At 36.8% G+C, this 22,322-nt stretch overlaps 1 protein-coding gene across 9 annotated transcripts in view; it reads right to left on the bottom strand.

The window, feature by feature from the left end:
* Window positions 1–329: 329 nt before the first annotated feature.
* Window positions 330–22,322, bottom strand: part of Atrx (ATRX chromatin remodeler) — a 150,973-nt gene continuing 128,980 nt past the window's right edge. For all 9 annotated transcript variants that reach the window (XM_051179455.1, XM_051179454.1, XM_051179456.1 and 6 more), the window contains 5 exons: window positions 7,147–7,296; window positions 5,686–5,811; window positions 4,736–4,831; window positions 4,106–4,234; window positions 330–3,171 (listed from right to left, as the gene is read on the bottom strand). In XM_051179455.1, coding sequence (XP_051035412.1) covers window positions 2,893–3,171; window positions 4,106–4,234; window positions 4,736–4,831; window positions 5,686–5,811; window positions 7,147–7,296 — 780 coding nt within the window. In that variant the 3' untranslated portion in view covers window positions 330–2,892. The remainder of the gene's footprint in view (window positions 3,172–4,105; window positions 4,235–4,735; window positions 4,832–5,685; window positions 5,812–7,146; window positions 7,297–22,322) is intronic.

The following is a 22,322-nucleotide window of genomic DNA, read 5'->3' as shown; positions in this document are numbered from 1 at the left end:
AGGGTGGGTAGCAGCCCTGTTTGATTTAAATGAATGGCACATATGTCAGAAGCAGGGAATGATGCTGGATTACACACAGACAACCAAAACTGAAACAACACACACAAGGCTTCCTGGTATGTAAATTCTTTTTGAGGTTAGAGATCTCCTTTTACAGAATTTAGTATATAACAGATTCAAAATCCAAACTTCTTGATCTCCCAAATAGTAAACAACTAAATGTGCAAAAGAACCACCATTAAACAGGACATCAAAAGCTATACATTTTCTATGAAACATTATGTGCACAGATTTTTTTCAAAGCTGTGAAAATGCAATGAAGAGCACAACACATTTTGGTCACTTTATTAAATGACATTAAATAGTTTAAGTTTCAACTACTAAACAGCACTTTGAATGGTGAAAACACAGATAGGATATTGTCATACTTGAATGCTTTTCTTTTAAAAACACAATTCCAGTCCTTATATATATTACAAAACAGCCTTAAAAGAAGAAGTGACATCTTTTCTACAGTACTTAAGATACTCAATACAGAACTGAAGAGCAGTCTAACAGAAACCAAGGCAAGTCTTCACAGCTGTATGATTTCAGCAGCCAAAGCTGGATGATGGACTGAAACATTACTATACAACTGGGACAAAACATACAATATCACAATTCTAGGCCAAAACGCTTTACACCCAAAGAAATAAAACAGGTTACAAAATGTGGAGAATTTAGCAGGCAAAACTGTATTACAAGCAACATTTTAAATCGTCATTTTAAGCCATTGCAACTATTTAAAACATCTAAAACAAATATAAAAATGAGCTTTTTAGTATCTTATGTGATTTCTGTCTTTAAATATTTGTTTAATGTTGATGTTATACTCAAAGTACATATACATGTTGCTAAAATGTCAAGTGAGAAGTGTATGCAAAGTGGTCCATGATTAATTTCAAACTCTCTGATTTCCAATTAGTCCTTCTAATTACTATTCTTCAAGTTATAGCTTCATCCATTGTGAAAACAGATTAGAAGGTTGTCCAAAATTTTCACATCTATGTCTTTGAGTAAATAATTAGACCATGTTGAAAATTCTCAGGTCTAGTAAATCAGTTTTAAAGTATTATGATAACAGTTGGCCAGAGCATACTTTCAAATATTTATCTCATAAATCTTGCTTCTTTTATGTCTTCCAAAGTAAACACACACCTGCCCCCCCAATTAAATGAACTTGACTAAATGACTGCCACAAGATCCAAATACATGGAGTTCATTAGTGTGTTTTATCACAGGCAGGGGGAGACATCAAACCTCACATACTCATCATAAACACAGTGTGTGTGTGGATGTTGTAGCCACTAGTTCTTCCAAGATAAAAATGGAAATCTTTTATTATGAAAACAACTAAAACCATGTTCAATTTTAGCTCAATGTTTAGCTCATGTTCAATTCAATCAAGTCCAGAGAGATGCCTAGAACAAATACTCCAACCAGCTTTTCTTTAGCTATTTCTACTACTTGTCACATCATCGTTTCATAATCGTATTACCATGATGAGTTGACTCCCACAGTCAAACACAATCTTTTTATTGAAGAAACTCAAGCAATCAAACTAAACATGAATAAAATTATGTATCACTTTTCATAAAACTGGATCTAGGAAAAAGAAATTCAGTGACTTTCTAGTAAGAAACCTTTAAGAATTGGGTGAATTAACTTTATGTGAAAAAAAAATCACCCCAAAAATCAAAACTGGAAAAATATCAAACTTGAAAACGACTTACTAAAATGTAAAGGAATCGGGGAAAAAGGACACGGTGATGAGTAGAAAGAAGAGCATAGAAGCCAGTGATCCTAATTTTTAAGAGGAACTATTTTGCAATACTGACAGTACTGTTAAAGCACATTCCTCATGTTAACTTAAAGTCAGCAATGGTTCTGCCATTTTGATGTTGTTTATAAAACAGGGTGTGAGCCTAATACCACAACTTCAGTGCTAACCTCTTCAAATGCTCCAACTTGATTTTCTTAGTTTGCATCCCACTGCCAGCAACAGGATGAAGCACCAGCACTGGCACAACGGCTGACAGATGTGTTCCCATTAGTGCCAGGAGACACGAAACTCATGTGCAGAAGAGAAGCCACAACCCTGAAATCTTACCAGTAATTATTTCAGCACATACAACTGAAAATAAAAAATGGCAGAAAGACTAAATAAGAAAAAGGAATTTCCTTGTATTCAACTGTACTTAAGGCTGTTTATACAATGCTAAGATAACTGCAAGGCTCCTCCAACTTCAGAGTAGTAGGATTTAAGAATATTGCACACTCTTCTGTGTCTAAGATAATCCTTAGGTCTAACTTTTAATCACAGAGACAATATAGCAGGAGCCCAGTTTCAGACTTCAGTCAAAAGAACATTAAGACCATTTCAATTACTCTAATCAAGAAATGGATTAAGTACAAAAGTATTTTTATAACTTGAGGAATCAACTCTAAGAACTCAGCTGTGTGTTTTTATATGTAAAGAGCGAATATATAAATCTTTATTAATTTCTAAATTCCTTCATTTTATGACAATTTTATGGTTGCTAAAAGCAGGCATAAAAATTTAGAGAGTAAATCTGTGGAGCTGTTACTGTTATGGAAGGATTTGTTTTCACTGAAAACAATTTGAAATATCTTCTGTACTCAATGTGTGTAAGAAGATTGTAGGCAACATCACTGACAAATGTCAGAGAGAAATGGTATGCCCTATTTAAAAAAATTGAAAACTAATATGGAAGATTGGCATTTAAGGGGTCCAAACTATTTATACAGTTGAGTTCTGTTAAGTCATTGATTCCTAAAAAAATAAAAGATTTTTCTATGATTTTAATAATCCTTTAAGCTTTTAGTGCAAAATCACATTGATTTCCCTGGGGAAGGTCCTGGATTTTTGCTTCTCATTGGGGGTGGTGCACGCTGTAAGGGTGGTGGCTGCATACCACCAGCCACTGACTGATACATTCCTCTCATATCAATCTGCTGGTAGTTAGAAGGAGTCATGATTAAATTTGGAGGCTTTGGCATCATGAGGTGACTCAGTGTTGCTTGCTGATAAGTCATTTGTTGTTGCTGCTGCTGATTGTACTGCTGCTGGAGCCTTCTATTCATAAGTATTCGCTGAACACAGCTGATTAACTGGAGAGAGAAAAGGGAGCCGTATACATACAAATGTACATCCCGCCTCAAAGAGGCAAGTATCAAGTTTTGAGTTAAAATCAATTAGTTAAGGGAGTACCATACCAAAAGGAAAACACATTATTGTTATCACCATTACTAATTTGATGGTATTCACAAAACCATTACTGTAGAAACCAGTTAGTAACACCATTTAGGACTAAATTCTCTTAATGACTTGACTATTGTATTGCAGGCAGCATATTGGTTAGTTGCCATAGTAACCTGTCCTGCACTGTGATTAGTCTCAAGTATTAGTTACAGAACTTTTGTCAACTCCCCTTTCTTTGTCATTCTCTTAAATATTTTACATGATGACAGACAAATAAACATTTCACTGATGAACACCAAGGGGAAAAGCATTTGCAGTAGGAATAATTCTTACCTGAAGGTCTCAAATACCCTAAGATAATTTAAAATCACGATTCCACAGTGCTTTCTAAGTAAAACTCATGCCACAGAAATTGATTCCCTGGTGCCAAGACAGTGTTGGGAAAGATGACCAGGGATCATAGACTATGGTATCCTTTGGAAGATTCAGACAATTTAATAGGAGCTTATAAATCATTCAGGACACCACTTCCAGTCTCCAAATACACTGAATGTCTACTTTTAGAAGATATTAGAAAGTGAGAGAAGCAAAAGTCTTCAGACAATTCTAAATGTCCAGAACAGTTAAAAAAAAATTGTTTTTAAATAGGATAGATCCTATAAAAACATCCAGGAGAACAATCTGGCTCTTTTGGCTAAGTATCTCTTAAAATTACTAGTTTTTTTTTTTAAAGCAAAAATTGAGAAAAATCAATGACCATTCTTCCCATATAGTGACTACAGTCATATCAACTCATTACAAGCTGAAGAAAATCTAACAGAGCCTGGAGACAAGAGTTCTTACCATCTGTTGTTTTGTCAATACATCATTGTAGATTGCTTCTCTTCGTTTCACGTCAAGCTCCTGGCTGGCTTGTCTACTTAATGCTAGTGCTTGTACTTGGGTCTCAGAGAGATTCATGTTTTCTTTCCACTAAAAGAAAGACATTTCTATTTACTCCTTTTAACTACACAACTGAGGGGAAATAACTAAGATACTTCAAAACGATCAATTGTTTAACCCCTGCTCCCCTTCCTTCCCTCATTTCTAAAGAAACCAATGATAGGAGAACAGGGCACTACATTGTCCACTATTGTATATGTGTTGACTTCTTCTAGAATAAATACTATCTGAATTTAATTTATATAAGTGGTACATTTAAAATGCACTTAGACAAACAATGCATACATTTCTATGCTTGATGCTTCAAGTCTTGTATTTTACCCATTTTTCTCTTAAGTCAACATTTATGCAAAAAATAAGTAAATTACAGTTTGAGAATGTTATCTAGCTTACTAGTACTTTTAGAATCAAATTGTAAGGATTACATGCTTTTTCCCCCATGGAAAGTAGTGAACAAAAATTAAAACAAATGATGTGAGGTGCATATAAATTAGAGTTTGATATAGATAGATCAGTTGTCAATTTGCTTACTACAGTTGAAATGATATCTTCAAGAGGCTGGATCCTCACTGCTGTCACACTGTTCGTTGCTTCTACAACTTTCTCTCTTCCTTGATTAATAAGGTCCTAGGAGGATTAAGAAATAAGCTATTTAGGATGGAAGGACAGTATAGCTTTAAAGTATACAGATCACTCGTCTTGCTAATTCATAGTACTTGATTGAAAACCTAAACAATTGAAGAGAGCAGCAAAATTTCAGGATCTATAAGTGAAGTAAAACTCGATGATGAAGAGGCAGGTGGATCTCTGTGAGTTCAAGGACAACCTTGTGTATATAGTGAATTCTACAACAGTTAAGGTGTTGAAGAGATACCCTGTCTCAAAAAATAAACCCTCAATGGCACAGAGACATTTTAAGAAGGTACAAATTTGGGATTTAATTGAAGCAATTAATTTAAATAAGCCTATTGAGTAAATTTTAAAAATGAAACTACAGATTCAATTAAATTATTAACCTACTGGTATAATATAATCTAATAGTTCCCATTTAATTTATATTTTATTCTTGTTTTAAAGCACAAATACAATGATGGACAGTAGTGTACACCTAATGACACCTCTATATTGCTTGTAACTCATGTATGCATTTAACCTACTTTCAAACATCAAGTACTTTGTTTTTTCCAGGTATTTTATAAGTGATCAAAGTGCTATTTCCCTAGCCATTCAGCTGTCCTATTGTTCCTTAATTAAAATAATTCAAACTACATTAATTCAAAGATTGATTCCTTTGTGCTCTGCACAAACTCCATTTTACTATATTAGGTTGGTCAAAAAGGTCAACAAATAAAAGAAATTTTTCTTGGTCTATTCAGGGTAATCTTTTAGAGAATGTGATATTCCTGCATTGGTAACCTACAACAAGGCAGTTGGAATTGCCTTTAATTCACATTAAACTACTTTTGTCCTTTAAGACTCACCTCCAGCTGTTGATTACTCATTGCTGACAGGGCTCCCAAATTAAAAGGAATATAAGGAGTTTGAGAGCTGAAAGTGACAGGGGGTAAATTGGTCCCAGTCGGTATGTTGAAACGCATGGTCAGTCCCTAAAAACAGAAAAAAAAAGTTATGCACTTTCCACATTGTGATTAAAAACTTGAAATTCTACATCACCTACTGGTTTAGTAAAGAATCTACTTTCTCAGATCTAGGAAATTATTAACACTCTTCCACACACAAACAAAACACCCTTTTTACCCGAAACTAAGATCTTATTACACAGAAAGGTTTAACCCCTAAAGGTGTATTCTTTTTTTCTGGTAATTCCCACAGACTGAGGGAACTCTGTGAATTCTGATGAGACTCCTAACATCATATTAATGTTAAAGAAGTTTGGTACAATGAGTTAGGAGTTTGAAAAGGATTCAGGTATTAGGATAAGGTTTCCATGCTCAGCCACATTTTTTTTTTTTGTTCAAGTGGGCTGCTGTTTAAAACAGACATGAATTATTTTAAATAAAGTTGCTTGTAGAGATTGACATTAAATGTACAGCTCTTAATTTAGCAAGGGCTAAACGGCTAAACAGAAGTGAAGCAGTGTTAGTTTTTTGTTTTTTGTTTTTTAAATATGAACTGCTTTCTTCTCCCTAATTCACTACCAAACATAGCCAAATCCCATAAACTAAGATGCTTAACTGGGGAGCCTATACCTGAGGACCAACTACATTAATGTGTCTTCCTTCAAATGTGACCCCTCTCTTCTTCATTGCTCTGTCCAATGACTAACATAAAAACAGAAACAAAGCCAGGAGGTGGTGGCATATGCTCTCAACCCCAGCACTTGGAAGGCAAAGACATGTAGATTATGAGTTCAAGGACAGCTTGGTCTACAGAGTGAGTTCCAGGATAGCCAAGGTTATACAGAGAAACCCTGTCTCAGAAGAAACAAAAAACAAAACAGGAACAACAAAAAAATTTACATTTGGCTTGTTTATAATTTGTTGTTGTCCAGACCAGTTTTTAATTGTTGGACTCAAATAATCCCCATCTCAGTCTTTCAAGTATCTGGGACTACAGATACTGTACCTCGTTCCAAAAGAATGTTTAGCTATCAGCAGATCATTATGACATAAAATAACAAAGTTTAGGCTGGAGAAATGGCTCAGTGGTTAAAAGGACTCTCTTCCAGAGGACCTTGGTTCAATTCCCAGCACCCACATGGCAGCTCACAACTATCTGTAATTCCAGGCCCAGGGGACCTAAGACCTATGAAAAACATCAATGTGCAGAAAATATAAGTAAATAAATTTAAAATAAAAATAATTTTAAAATATTGATGTTCACTATGGCATACATGCAGATAATGAACTCAAATCATAGTCACTCTAAGCTTCTTCTTTTGCCCCAACAGCTCCATGGAAAAAGCATTCTGCATAAAATACCTTCTTTTCTGCTTCATATTCAGCCCAAGCTGCCTTTCTTTCCTCTTCAGTCAGCTCTTCTTCTTCTTTGTGGTCCAAAAGAGAATCATGTTCATGATATCCTACAATGTGTTCTTTATGTATCTGAAGAAGTTCTGCAAGTATGGTATCCTGTTTGGGAGAGTGAAATCATAATTATTTCCCTCTCTATATCATATTTTCATAGTTCTAAACTGTTAAGAGTAGAAACTGATGGTTTTTCAAATTTCTTATACTATAAATTACCTAAAACAACAGACCTCACATGAGAATTTTCATAACAGCATATTTAGAGATGGTTTTAAAAAGAGAGCTGACCTCTAATGTGCTATGTAACAAAGGATGACCTTGAACTCTTCATTGTCCCACTTCCATCTACAAAGTACTAGGATTACAGGTATGTACCACCCTATCTGACTACCTTCAAAATCAAACCGATATAACATCATCAATTAATTACCACAGTGTCTTCAAAAATGTCTTGATCTTATTATTATCTATTATTAATATTGTTTGTGTGTGTACATGCATTCTACAATAGTATGCAAGTAGAGGTCAGATGACAACACGCAGGAACTGTTCTCTCCTTCTACCTTATGGGTCCTAGAGCTCAAAATTCAAGTCATTATTCTGGGCAGCAAGCGCCTTTACCTACCAAGCCATTTTTGCCAGCCCTACGACTGTCTTTTTCATGTGTGTGTGTTTGTATGAGTGTGTGTGTGAGTGTGTGTTGAGTACACTGTCCTCAAAGGCTACTGGCATTGTATCATTGCATTCCTCTGAAGCTAGAGTTACAGGCAGCTGTGATGGAATCAAACTCCTATGTATGTTAGTATATATTCTTAACTGCTGAACCACCACCTTTCAGCCCTAAGTCTGTCTTTAAATATTAAAAATTGAATGTTTAAACACTAAAATTCTGCTCTGTATAATTATGACTATGAGAGTATGGTACAAAAGAGACATGGGTAGGAGTTTAATATGAATCAGCCATGAACATGATAATTTTGCTAATACCAAATTTAACCAGTCTATGTGGCATAAACCTGTAATTCTAGCCACTCTCTTTCTGTTTGTTTGCTTGGTTTTGGTTTTTGAGACAGGGCTTCTCTGTGTGTCTTTGGCTGTCATGGAACTCACTCTGCAGACCAGGCTGGTTTTGAACTCAGGGATCTGCCTGCTTCTGCCTCCTAAACATTGGGATTAAAGGCTTATACCACTATCACCCAGCTCCCAGCCACTCTTTAGGCTGAGGCAGAAGGACTGCAAGTTCAAGGCCTACCTGGGCAATTCAGTGCATGACCCTACCTCAAAAATCTAGCAAACCTAAATGTGGTACCTGCCTGCAAGCTCAGTACTTGAATAGTAGAAAATATCCACAGGTTGTTAAAAATCATACATGAAAACATGGATATAAAAGAATACTTTTATTTACAAAACAATTTTGCAAAATTGTTAAGGTCTCCTGGGATATTTTTTCTAAACTATACAATTAAGTGCAAGAACGGATTACTTATCTGTTGACTGGTGGTGAGGTATACAGCACATAAAAGCACAGTGAATCTGCATCTAACTTATGAGGTATACAGCACATAAAAGCACAGTGAATCTTCATCTAACTTATGCTTAATTCATGCATAAGTTTAAGCATAGAAAAATTCCACACTTGCAAAAAAAAAAAAAAAACAAAACAAAACAAAACAAAAACCTGTCTCCACCTATGTAGCCATACCTAGAAATATGATCCAAAAGTGGTGGGAAGTCAAGTATCTGTTAAATAATTCAAGATGAAAGAGTCAAATCATGAAGCCCTAATCCTTTTCCTGTATAATATTAAACATTGACACTAATTTCATATAATGTGATATTTAATCTCATGTAAACAACCTTTTATTTTGCTACTGCAGCAAACACTTGGAATAGTTCCTTCCAAGAAGGAAAAGGAGCTGACTTTTTAATGAGATAGCTATAACTAGGACTTCATAATTCATTTCAATATGCACATGTGATACTTCCTTTGCTGAAATGAGCATTTCAAGAAAATTTCCTGGTAGATCCCAGAGATGCTATGAAAGGTACTGTTTGGTGTAGAAATCTTCCATCCAAATCTTAGTTGCTGACCTGTGTAGCAGTAAATAGGCTTATCATCACTTGCTCAAACTTCGTAGCAGTTATTAGAACTAGCAGGCAAAGAGATGTGCCTGTCTTTGTGAACTCACCTATGAAAAGATAACACGACTCACATGACTACCCCTAGCATCTCAGAAACAAGCCAAGTAACACCCACCTTTTTTTTTTTTAAATGAAAACAAACATTTATAGACAATATTTGGGAATTTGGTCGTCGTTCTTTCCAAACTACTTCCTGCTGGTAAGGGGCGATGTCATGGGGGATTAGAAAAAGATGCAGAAATCCTGGCTGTAGCCTGGAAGGCTGCTTTGTCCAGCTGTTTTGAATGTAGGATCACCTGGTACTCTGTTTCAGGTGGTCTGGCTTGATCAAACCACATTAGTCTGGAAAGCACCCAACTTTCAATTATGTGTTTTGTTTTCCTGAGACAGGGTCTCAGATTGGCTTTGAGCTCCTAAACTTTTTGCCTCTACTTCACATGTGCTGAGATTACTGACATGAACCACCATACTCAGATATTTTGTGGCAGAGTTTTGTTATGGTTCTTGAATTGCCCTCAAACTCATGATCTTCTCAGGTACTGGGATTATAAGGCCCTATCACCACATCCAGGTGACCACGTCAAATGGAAGTAGAATAGTTGTTTTCTTACACACCAAATAAATTACAAGGCTCAAAGGCTCTATGGACAGTACCTATTTTTACTTTCTGCCTCGCAGTAAGTGATAATTGTAACCACAATTTCTACCAATTCATTTCTCTGACAAAGCTACTTACTCTGGAAACCAAGAGAACTTTACACCACTGGGCTATACCACTGGTAACTGTGGCTTTGAACAGAGTTAAATATGGATGCAATACTACCTGCTCACAGGTTTAACAAGATGTTACAAGAATAGCAGAAAGAATGAAAATACCCAACTTTTGAAATAATAAACATGTATGCTATAGTGGAGAGGGCACCTTAAATGCCCTTCCCCGATAATGAGATTGATGACTACCTTTAATACCATCCTAGGGCCTTCATCTAGTATACGATGGAAGCAGAAACAGACACCCACAGCTAAACAATGAGCCAAACTCCTGGAATCCATTTGTAGAGAGGGAGGAGTGATGAGCAAAGGGGTCAAGACCAGGCTGGGGAAACCCACAGAGACAGCTGACCTGAGCAAGTAGGAGGAGCTCATGGACTCCAGACTGTCAGCTGGGGAACAAGATTAGGACTGAATCAGGCCCCTGAATATGGGTATCCATTGGGGGGCTTGGACAGTCTATGGAGCCACTGGCAGTGGAACCAGTATTTATCCCTAGTGCACAAATGGTCTTTGGGAGCCCATTCCTTATAGAGAGTTATTCTCTCAGCCTAGATACAGGGCAGAGGGCCTAGGTCTTGCTCCAAATGATGTGACAGACTTTGATGATCCCTAATGGGAGAACTCGCCCTCTCTGAGGAGTGGGGGGGGGGGATGTTATGGGGGAGATAGAATGGGAAGATGGTGAGGAGAATTGGAGGATGGGAGGGAGAGGGAACTGGGGTTGATATGTAAAATAAGATTGTTTTAGCTTAAACAAAAATTAGTTAAAAATTAAATAATAAACATATCAATTGAGTAGTGTCCTGTTTCTCAATTCAGATACTGTGAAAGACAGAAGCCTCCCCGGAAATACGTGTGTACACACACAGTAAAAATGCCTGAGACATCAGCGAGTTTAATCAGGTTAGTCCTTAGCATCCTATAATTTCAAAACCCAAACTTACTGAGTTGAAATTAGGGGAAATTGAGGACCAGGCTAGTGGATTTTCCAATTATACAAGGGACTAGCTGGGACTAGCAACTGAATTTCCCAACTCTTATCCAGTAATTATTATTGTATCACATTGCCGAGCATGCTTATTTTCATGAGGCATGGCTCCATTTCCTAGATCTGCATTATTAGATAAAAGACATAATCACTTGAAGACTGGGCAAGGGAGAAACATAATGAGGTCTTTTATTTTTCTTTACTTTTAACATTTGTAACTTCTTTGAGTATTCTTTTCCTTAACTAGCATGTTAATTACTTTTCCTTTATGTATATGGACGTTTTGCCATTTGCATGTGTGTGTGTCATGCATATGCCTAGTCCCCAGAGGCCAGAAAAGGGCACGGATTACCTGGGAATGGATTATAGACAGTTGTGGCCATGCTGTATGAGTGCTGGGAACCCAGGTCCCATGAAAGGAAAGTCAGTGTTCAATTGCAGAGCCATCTTTCCAGCCTCAGTGGAAACTTCTGAAAGATTAGTTTAAGTTCACACGACAGCTGACATGCACTATTTCATCATTTTTATTCAGATTCAAGATTTATTCTATCTAAATGAAACACAGGGGCTGGAGAGATGGCTCAATGGCTTAGAGCACTTGCTGCTCTTCTAGGTCCTGAGTTCAGTTCCAAACATGGCGGCTCACAACCATCTATAATAGGATCTGGGGCCCTCTTCTGGCATAAATGTGTACATGTGGACAGAACACAATTTTTTAAAAAAGAAAATTTCTTTTAAAAAAATGAAACATGATCACATAGTTAATGTCAAGTAATGGTGACAATTTAGCCTTTGCCCAGGCAATAATGTTCCTTTTGATCCATAGCCAAATGAAATACCAGTAAATCACAGGAAAAGTTCACATTACTTTGATTTCTGCCATTAATAAATTTTGTAGCATTACTAACGTAGTACTGTCCTCATTCTATCAAGCCAAATCTCAAAAACAAAACAAACTCTCCATTATATTGTTTCTAATGAATGTGACAGCTACTCTTTTCAGATAAATTACCGAAAGTAACACTAATATCTAACTACAGAACGCAGGGACAGCTATCAGTAACATTATATAGTCCTCCACTTATTTTACATGCAGCTTGGCATAAAATGGGAATGCATTATATTTAATTGAAGCCTACTTTTATCTCTTACTGTTTTTGCATGGACATCATTTTATTTTATTTGCATTTTGTTTATTATTTTATTTATTTATTTTTCTTATTTTACATATTGATTCCAGTTCCCTCTTCCTCCCTCCCACCCTCCTATCCCATTCTCTCCCCCCCCACTCCACAGGGAGGGTGATGCCTTCCAGGAGGGGTCAAATATAATCTGTCAAATCATTTGGAGTAGGGACTAGGCCCTCCCTCCTCCCTCTATGTTAAGGGAGTATCCCTCCATGGGGGATGTGCTCTCTAAAGTTTTTTTAATAATTTATTTAACTTTATTTTGTGTGTATTGGTGTCAGATCCCCAGGTACTGGAGTTACAGACCGTTGTGAGCTGCCACGTAGGTACTAAGAATTGAACCCAGGTCCTCTGCAAGAGCAGCCAAGTGATCTTAGCCACTGAACCATCTCTCCAGCCCCTGCATGGACATCATTTTACACCCAACACAAATCATCGTTTTTGATGGGTATACAGAGCTTATATAAGTGGTTCTCAACCTGTTAGTGGTAACCCTTTGGCAAACTTCTATCTCCAAAAATATTTATACTATGCTTTATAACAGTAGTAAAATTACAGTTATCAAGTAGCAAGGAAAAGAATTCTATGGTTGGGAGGGTCACCAAAGCATGAGAAACTGTATTAAAGGGTCACAGCAATGGGAAGGTTGAGAAGCACGGCATTATGCAGAAAAACATTATCAACTATTCATTCCCTTAAGTATTTTCATGACATTAAAATTTTTCCTGTGTTGATTATCAATTAGTGGATATATTTTAATAATTTCCTCATATACTGACTACACTCAAGTCCTTAAACAAGTTTGTGTGCCACAACCACCATTTTAAAACTCTGGGATGGCTCAGTTGGTAAATTAATTGCTTTGCAAGCACAAGAGTCTGAGTTTGGATCTTGAGTACATACATAAAAAGCTGGGCACAGCCATACATGTCTGGAAACCCAGAGCTGAGGAGGAACTCTGGGGTTCTATGGCCAGCTAGCTTAGTCAAATCTACTAGCTTCAATTTCAGCAAGAGACCCTATCTCAAGAAAATCAAGATGGAAAGTGTTAACCTCTGGTTAGATGAGCATTCACTCACACAAACTTGTGCATATACTAACCCCACTTTCTCCATTTTACAAATAAAAAGACAATGCACATAAATTAAGCATTTGCCTTTAAAAAAAGGAAATTAATATAGTTCAGAATTGGGAAAGCAGACACTGTTCCCACATCTTTGGCTTTTAAATTAATTGCAGCATTCAATCAATATAAGGAACGAACGATGAGAATAAGAGGGCCAAAAAGTATTTGTAACAGGATCCTCAGATTACTTCTTCAAGAAAAACAGTTTTGCAAATCCAGAATAAACTATGAAAGTTACAGTTCTCATCCCATGCAAGATACAATCAGTGGAAAGGATTTTGTTTTCCCCTTTAAAGCAGCATTTTTATTAGTTGCTATAGTAACACTATTATTGAAAACAATACTGGAACAGAATCTATAATCACCAAGCCAACAGTCATCAAAATGAGGTTTAAATTACATCCAAATGTGTACCTTTACTTTTCTTTGTTTAAACTTTATTTTTGCTTAAATAAGTTTGCTTTAAAAAGTCTACAAGCTGAAAAAAGCAGTCTGTATTTCAGCTAACCACCTAAATTTTAAAAATGACTAGTTCAATTAATAAAACAAAAATTGATGATAAATTAAAAGTTTAAGTTAATTTATTTAGAAGTTTAAAGTATTTGGCAAGTTGACAAAAATTCCTATCTAATTAATTCTGAAACCCAACCTTGAAAATAAAATTGTTAAAAAATAATCAAGGCATAGCCTGGGGGTAGGGTAGGAGGTTTGCCACATTTCAAAAATATTTTGCTTACTATCACTTTGAATTTGAGTTTTATAATATCTGGAAATAAAAGGTCACTAGAATACTTAACTGCTATATGACCCACTCAAAAGGCTATGAAAAAGTCCCTTTTATTACTTGAAGATGTCTAGCATTTTAGTGAAGAAATTTAATAACTATGGTACAAAAGCTTTTCCTTTACATTTGAAGCCAGTTTCTTCCCCAGATTGTAGTGGGAGAAAAACTGTAGAGTATGCAGTGAGTAACTAGAGAGCTTATTGAACATCATGTTAGACTATTGTTTCTGGAGCATCTAACCTTTGCTAAAGAACATTAGCAATTGGTGGAAATTAGTGACAACCATAGAACTTGTCACTTCCAGGGAAAGAAGAGGCATGTCTGCCAAGCTGACATTAGAAAGCAAAAACCATATTAAATAAGAATGGTTTTCTTCTTTAACATTTTTAGAGCTAGGCTCTATACTTAGTATTTAAACTATTTAAACCTCAAAAATTGGTTATCAGGTTGCAATGATTACACGAGCTACATGACCCTATGAGATGGAGAGCCGTCATGGTGGATTTCGTATGACCACAGCTGTTCTAAAGTCTATAGTTTTCCAAGTAGGACCTAAATTGGAAATCATTTCCATCTTAAACAATCTGTAGTTCACATGAGCAACTGCTTGTTTTTGTAAACATTGGTACTCTCTCAGTCAAAATAGGTGTGTTATAACACATAGAGAATAGGAATGAAAACATCAGAAGACAAGTAAATGATACAAAGGATATACACATTTAAAAGATAGGAAGAAAGCCATCCAGTAATTCCTATATTGAACCATAAGAACAAACAAAACAAAAACACCCTCTTCTGCAACTTCTGTCCTTTTATTGGTCCAAAATAATAAATGTAATACAAAAGCTTTAGCTATGCAATCTAGTAATCTAGTAACTGAATCTAGAAATCCCCCTAAAGGGGGCACAGCTTTAGCTTCTGCTACTCTTCTTCCTCTAACATGTTAAAAACCCATATTAGCTTTCCGAATTTCAGATGGAAGTTGTGGCAGGATTTAAATGAAACATACACATGATCATATAAGTATAAACCATAGTAGTAGTTCTGAATAACTAAAAATTTACTTGTTTTTGTTTTCTGAGACAAAGTTTCTCTATGTAGCCCTGGCTGTCCTGGAACTTGCTCTGTAGATCGGCCTCGCCTCGAACTCAGAGATCTGCCTGCCTCTGCCTCCTGAGTGCTGGGAAATAAGGTGTATGTCACCATTGCCTGGCCAAGAACTGAAGTTTGTTCGTTTGCTTTTTTTTATAACACATTTTCTATTACCTTTATTTGTGGCTTTCTTTTTTTATATGATAATTTTTATTTAAATTTGCAACAAGCTTGTTTTGCATGTCAATCCGAGTTCCCTCCCTCCCCCTACTCCCTGTCCCCCTCCCAAGCCCCATCCCATTCCCTTTCTGCTCCTAAGCGAGGGTGAGACCTTCCATGGGGAGTCTTCAAAGTCTGTCATATCATGTGGAACAGGGCCCAGGCCCTTCCTTGTGTGTCTAGGCTGAGAGAGTATCCCTCTATGTGGGATGGGCTCCCAAAGTCTATTCATATACTCGGGATAAATACTGATCCACTACCAGAGGCCCCATAGACTGTCCAGTCCTCCTAACTGACACCACACTCAGGGGGTCTGGGTAGGTCTTATGCTGGTTTCCCAGCCTATCAGTCTGGGATCCATGAGCTCCCCCTTGTTCAGATCAGCTCTTTCTGTGGGTTTCTCTAGCTCGGTCTTGACCTCTTTGTGCTCATCATCACTCCTCCTCCTCTTCAACTGTATTCTAGGAAAGAACTGAAGTTTTAAATTTTAGTATAAATAGCCATATGCAGCCTATAGATCTTGTACTAGACAGTGAAGATCAAAGGCTGTAAGTGCATTTCAATTCTAGTTTCTCCCACTTACTAGCTCTATGTCTGAACATATTACTTTTATTAAGCCTCAGTTTTTAAGTACTACAGGCAACACCACACATGAAGCCTGACACAGGGCCCAGTTAATCAATGGCTTTTGTATTGATATGTGTAATGGTTCAGACAGGATCATATGTCCATCCATAGTATCAAAGAACTGAACCGTTCTCTTCAAAGTAGTTTTTCCTCTTGGTAAGCTACCATGGAAACTCCACTGGTATTATTTATTAGTTTTTCTAACACCATTTCCAAGAAAATTATAAGCATACAGCTGCCAAAGAGCGAATACTCAAACCTGTCTTAATAATACATATATCTACATGTATACACACAACATGTAGTGTATACGTAGACATAATTTTGATTTTAAAAATTAAAAAAATTAGCTGGGGACTATTGAGATAGCTCAGTGGCTACGAGCACATATTACTCTTCTAGAGTACCCAAGTTTGATTCCCAGAACCACATCAGGTGGCTCACAACAACCTGTAAATCCAGCTTTAGGGGATAAGCTGCCTTTGGCTTCCATGGGTGTACACACACCACACACATGCGCACGCCTAAAATTAAAATAAAGCTTTTGAAAATAAAGGAATCTAGTGCCCCCACACACATGCGCCTCAGACCATACCAGGAAAGAAAGAACCACAGAACGGACAAAAGAGATTGCACACAATTAAAGAGAAAGTTACAGCAAAAGTCTCTGTAACCAAATGTACTATGTGAGACTTGAGTGCATCTCAATATTAACAAAGTAGTTATAAGGCTTCAGAGACAGCTGGCTGCATATAAATAAATCACTGAATATTGGATAATATTAGACAATTAAGTTATTCATTTTATAGTATGGGTATTATATAAGAAATATCTTACTACTTTGGAGATGAATGCTTAAGTCATAAGTGCCCAGTAGTTGACATCAAGTGTCTTTCTGACTGCTTTCTACCACATTTCCGGAGACAAGATATCTCACTGAACTGGAGCTCATTGATCTGACTGGCTAATCAATGAGCCCCAGAGACCCCCCCATCTCCACCCCTTTCCCAGCACTGGGGGTGCCATGACTAACTTATACATGAGCGCTGGGAATCTTAACTTTCAAAACTAAGTCATTTCACCATGAATAAATCTTTATAAATCATAAACCACAATGCTTGTGGTGAAAAATTTTTTCACTAAAATAGGTGAGGCCAATACAGGAAAATACTAACAATGGACAGATCTACACGAATGCTCTGTGGATATTATATTTTTCTGGCTTGAAAATTTCCATAAGGCAGGTGCCTTGGTGCATATCTTTAATCCTAGCACTTGGGAGGCAGGGATAGGCAGATCTCTGTGGGCTGAAAGCCAGCCTTGCCTATATAACAAGTTCCAGGCCAACCAGAGCTATATAGTAAGAGCCTCAAAAAAGGGAAGATTTTCAAAATTAACAAAGTTTTCTATACTTTCTTTGCAGTAAAGAAGCCACGACCCCAGAATGTCAAACAGAATATTGGGATAAGTTGATCTCTAAAAGAGTGGGCCATTACACTTAGTCCAATATCAAAATAGCATAATGCTCTCAATTTGAGATGGGAACCCAAGTTATCCCACCATAGAATTTTTTGAGCTGAGCAGAATATACATCTTGTATGGTAGTACTATCCTAAGAACATCACATGGAATACCCAATGTTCATATCCCTATGAAGCATGTATTACTATACCCACATTAAGGATGACACTACAGAAATGAACCAGTATGGGCCTTGAACTTATAACCATCGTGCCTCAGATGGGATCACAGGCATGCATCACTAGGTTTAGCAAGTAGCAAATATTTGTAGTGGTTCAAACTCCACATAAGGGAACAATTTTAGAAGTCCAGCTCAATCCTTCCCCAACGGAATCTTACAAAACACCCTGGCCAGAAAGGATACATTATATATGATGTAATTTCCACTGGCAATAATTTCTAAGGCAGTGTAGCTTGCCAAAGTTGGGGAATATGCTATCTGGAGGTATCTTTGGCACCATGGTCTTTATAACCTAAAGAAAGACTTGGTGGCCTTGGCTTCTTACTAGTTTTTCTTGTGTTTAAAAAACAGAAAGAAAAGGGTAGAAAGAAGACACAAATCAGCACTATAAAGCACTAATAGCAAGTATATTTAATGTAGTGTGTAGGAAGACACCAGGAGTACTCAAAATTTCTACAGAAATAATTAAAAACTGAGATTTTTCTATTAAATAAGATAGTCTAAAAAACATAAACACTGCATAAGTATCAGGTGGCTAAAAGATAATTCTTCTCCTGTGTTATCTAAGAAAGGGGGGAAGAAAACCCTTAGTTACTGGAAAAGCTATTCATTTTTTGGCAACTTATATTAGCTTCATTGGAAGTGATTATCAGTATTTAGTAATTAATGTTATTGTTCTGCCAACTGATACAAGCAATCTCTAAGGAAAGCCAAGCCTCCAATACATATTTCTTCTACAGTATTGCTAAGGTTAATTCCTTCAGCCCCTAAATGTTTTCATTCATATGTCAGACTTTGATTTTATAAGGATAAATACCTCATGTGTTGCTTTTTTTCAATAACTTAAGTCTAGCCAGGTGATGGTGGCACATACCTTTAATCCCAGCACTCAAGAGGTAGAGGCAGGCAGATCTCTGTGAGTTCAAGGCCAGCCTGGTCTACACAGTAAGTTCCAGGAAAGGATCTAAAGCTACACAAAGAAATTAACTTAGCAAAACGGCAACACTATAACAACTATGGAATGAAAACCAGTAGCAAATATTGGTATAGTTACCACACGTGAGACAATGTGTATGTGTGCATGAGAGTGTGTGTGTGTGAGAGAGAGAGAGAGGAACCTCAAGGTTCCTGGGTGAGGCTGGCTTGTTATAACACTAACACACACACACACACACACACACACACACACACACACGGAGGGAGGGAGGGAGGGAGGAAGAGAGAGAGAGAGAGAGAAAGTGTATCTGTGAAGGATAGTGTTACTGTCTTGAGCACAGCAAGGTCTACAAAGCTTATGTGGCTTGCTTAAGACTATTTCCTAAGAGCCAGGTGTGGTAATTCATTTCTGCCATCTTAGCACTTTAGAGCCTAAGACAGGAGGAATGCTATGAATTTAGTCCAGTCTAGGTTACACAGTAAGTTCCATGCCAGTCTCCACTACAGGGTGAGACTATCTCAAAACAAACACAGGGGCTAGTGAGATGGCTCAGTAAGTAAAGGTGTTTGCCATTCAATCCATGTGGGATAAAAGGAAAGAACAAACTCCTGTGAGTTGTCAACACTTACAATGTGGTGTCATGCCCACCACCTTAAAAGTTAAAGGAAGGAATACAGTTAACTTCCAAAAGGATGTTTAGCAGATGACTTGGAATAAGGAAAAGACCCAAGCTAGTTGTGTTCCTTCTACCTGGCATCAACTATCCCAACAAACACCAAATAAGAGACTTTAATAACCTACAAAGTAATAGCAAAACTAAAATAATTCCTCTTAAGGTTGTTGTATCTTCTGGTATTCTAGTCTTACTCAGATAAAAATAAGCCCTTTTGTACCAGTTAATGCATATGTGTGAATATACTAGACTTTGCTTTATTGAACAAAAAAGACTAAACTTATAATAAAAGAGGCAGAGAAGTAAACGACAATGGCATTAAACTTCATATTTCAATTAGAAATTTGGCTTCTTAGAAGCCAGCAAAAATTGGGCTCATGTGCCACCATGTGGTTCTTATGTCTCAAAAGTAAATGTATACAAGCTCAGAGGAGGTTCCCAAAATAAGTTGATTAGCTATCCCATTCTTTACATCAATTTATTTTAAGGGAGACTATTCTTCTCTAGTGTTAGGAATGACAAATGTAAAACCTTATATTATCATATGCTGGCTAGTAAACTGTACAATAACATCTCTGTTCAGTAAGCTATGCTTTGAGGTATCAAAGCTTGAAAGGACTATACACTAGAAGAGAAAATTGTACACAAAGTCAGGGTGGAGAAAGCCAACCTAAAGTCTCACTTAGGGTACTTTAGCTTAAATCTCCATTTTGTCTTCCCTATAATTACCAACATGCAGTCCACAGTTAGAGACAGAAGTGGCACAGTGCTGAAAAGGGAAGGTGCAGAGACACTTCTAGGCCAGTTCTACTGGCTTTTGTTCTTAATAAAGGGTACTGAACTTAGGCTGTGTACACTATACTTAAAAGGAACAAAACACCTACTTAGGTGTATTATGAAATGTGGTCCTAGCCAAGACTTTATCACTGAATCTATGCATGCAATCTATAAGTTTATTGACAGAAAAAAAAAACATTTTTCCAAAGAAAATTTACATAGATGTTAACAAAGGTGACAAATTAATATTTAAGAAACAAATAGGTGAGAATCAGTCACCAATTCTATTGTTTTGGCCAATTTGTAAGTTTGGTGAAGGCTTCCAATGAATGAATAAAGAACATTATACAAAGGGTGGAATGGAAGTTAGTATCCCAGTTGTTTTTTGTTGTTGCTGTTTTGGTCAACTTGATTCAAGCTGAAATTGTCTGGGACATGGAACCGTACTAGAGAAAATCTCTCCATTAGACTGGCCTGTAGACAAGTCTGTAGGGCATTTTCTTGATTGATGATTTATATGAGAGGGACCAGTCCACTGTGGGTGGTGTCACTCCTGGGCAAGTGGTCTATGGCTGTGTAAGAAAGCAAACTAAAAAGACCAGGGGAGCAAGCTACTAAGCACCACTTCTCCACAGTCTGTTTCAGTTCCTGCATCTCAGTCTCTGCCTTGACTTCCCTGATGGTGAACTACTAAACTTATAAGCCAAAGAAAACCTTTCCTTCTCAAGTTGCTGGGTACTATATATAATTAAAACCTGTAATCCCGGCCTTTAGAATACTAAAGCAAGAGGACTGCCAGGTGTTCAAGGACAGCCTGAGCTACATAGTGAGTTCAAGGTGAGTTTAAGCTATATAGGAAGACCCTATATCATAAAACCTAAAGAACCAAAAAGAGATGAATATACACATTTAGGAGACATGATTTAGAAGATCCCAAAATTAGCTTAAAAAAATGATCATTTGTAACAATTAAGAATCCCACATGTCGATGTATGGAAATATATGTACTATATGAATGAAGCTGACTAATGTGGCAGATTAAGGACATAATATGAAGGGCTGGTTTGTGGCTTAGCATTAAAGAACATGTGGAGCATGTGCAAAGTCCTGGGTTCAATCCCTGCAGCACAAAAAGACCCAAACAAAACCACATACAACGTAAAATTAATCAACTATCTTCCTGTCAGAAATCTACCCTGAGTGACTAACAGAGTGAGACTAAGCACTCAATCACCTGTAACCACACTTTTCAGCAACAGTAGATCAGTAAGGATCAAAGTACCCAGTGTTACATTTCTCGCTATGGAAGAGACCAATCGAAGAATGGAGTTCTTGCCTTTAAAGAGCTATAAAATTAAGAAACCAAACCAGTCAAGTGTCTAACAAAATAAGTGTGAGACATCAAATCTAATTAGAAAGGTGAGAAGTACAACTAAATACTAAAAGAAATACAAGAACAAAAATTATGCAATAAAGAGAAAGTGATAAGGCAGAAAGACACATAATCACATCAGGTAAATAAAAATTAAGTACTTTCAGGAAAATAGTAACTTTTTAAATAAAAAGGCATGCTACTTAATAACTATTTAGATAACACTAGTTGAGGAAAGGGATGAAGAGAAATCAGTTTTCTTCTTTGAAAATAAATGAGTAACTTTAATAAAAAAATTAACAAAGAAGACACATCAATTTTAATGGTCTTAAAAATGAACAATAATAAAAAAACCAAAAAATGAAAACCATAAAGGAGGGGGAAAATGCCAAAACAAAAAAAGGGAGGAATAACATAAAGTTGGGTGGATAGGGAGGTGGGGAGGAGCTGGGAGTTGGGGGAAGGAAGAAAACATGATCGAAATACATTGTATGGAGCTGGCCTTTAATCCCAGCACATGGGAGGCAGAGGCAGGACAACCAGGGCTACACAAAGAAATCCTATTGATAACAGGGACTATGGTCACAATTTTACTGTAATAGTAGGAGGTAGCTTTGATATATCTTTAATAAAAACAGGTTCAAATAACAAGTAATGTTTCACTGCAAATGTCAAAATACATATTTTCAAAGTATTGGCACAATGAAATGAACTTGAAAATTCAAGCC

This window comes from Phodopus roborovskii, unplaced genomic scaffold (assembly GCF_943737965.1).
Source record: "Phodopus roborovskii unplaced genomic scaffold, PHOROB, whole genome shotgun sequence".
Lineage (NCBI taxonomy): Eukaryota > Metazoa > Chordata > Mammalia > Rodentia > Cricetidae > Phodopus > Phodopus roborovskii.
Note: the sequence above shows the minus strand (reverse complement) of the source record. Positions and strands in the feature narration are given on the sequence as shown.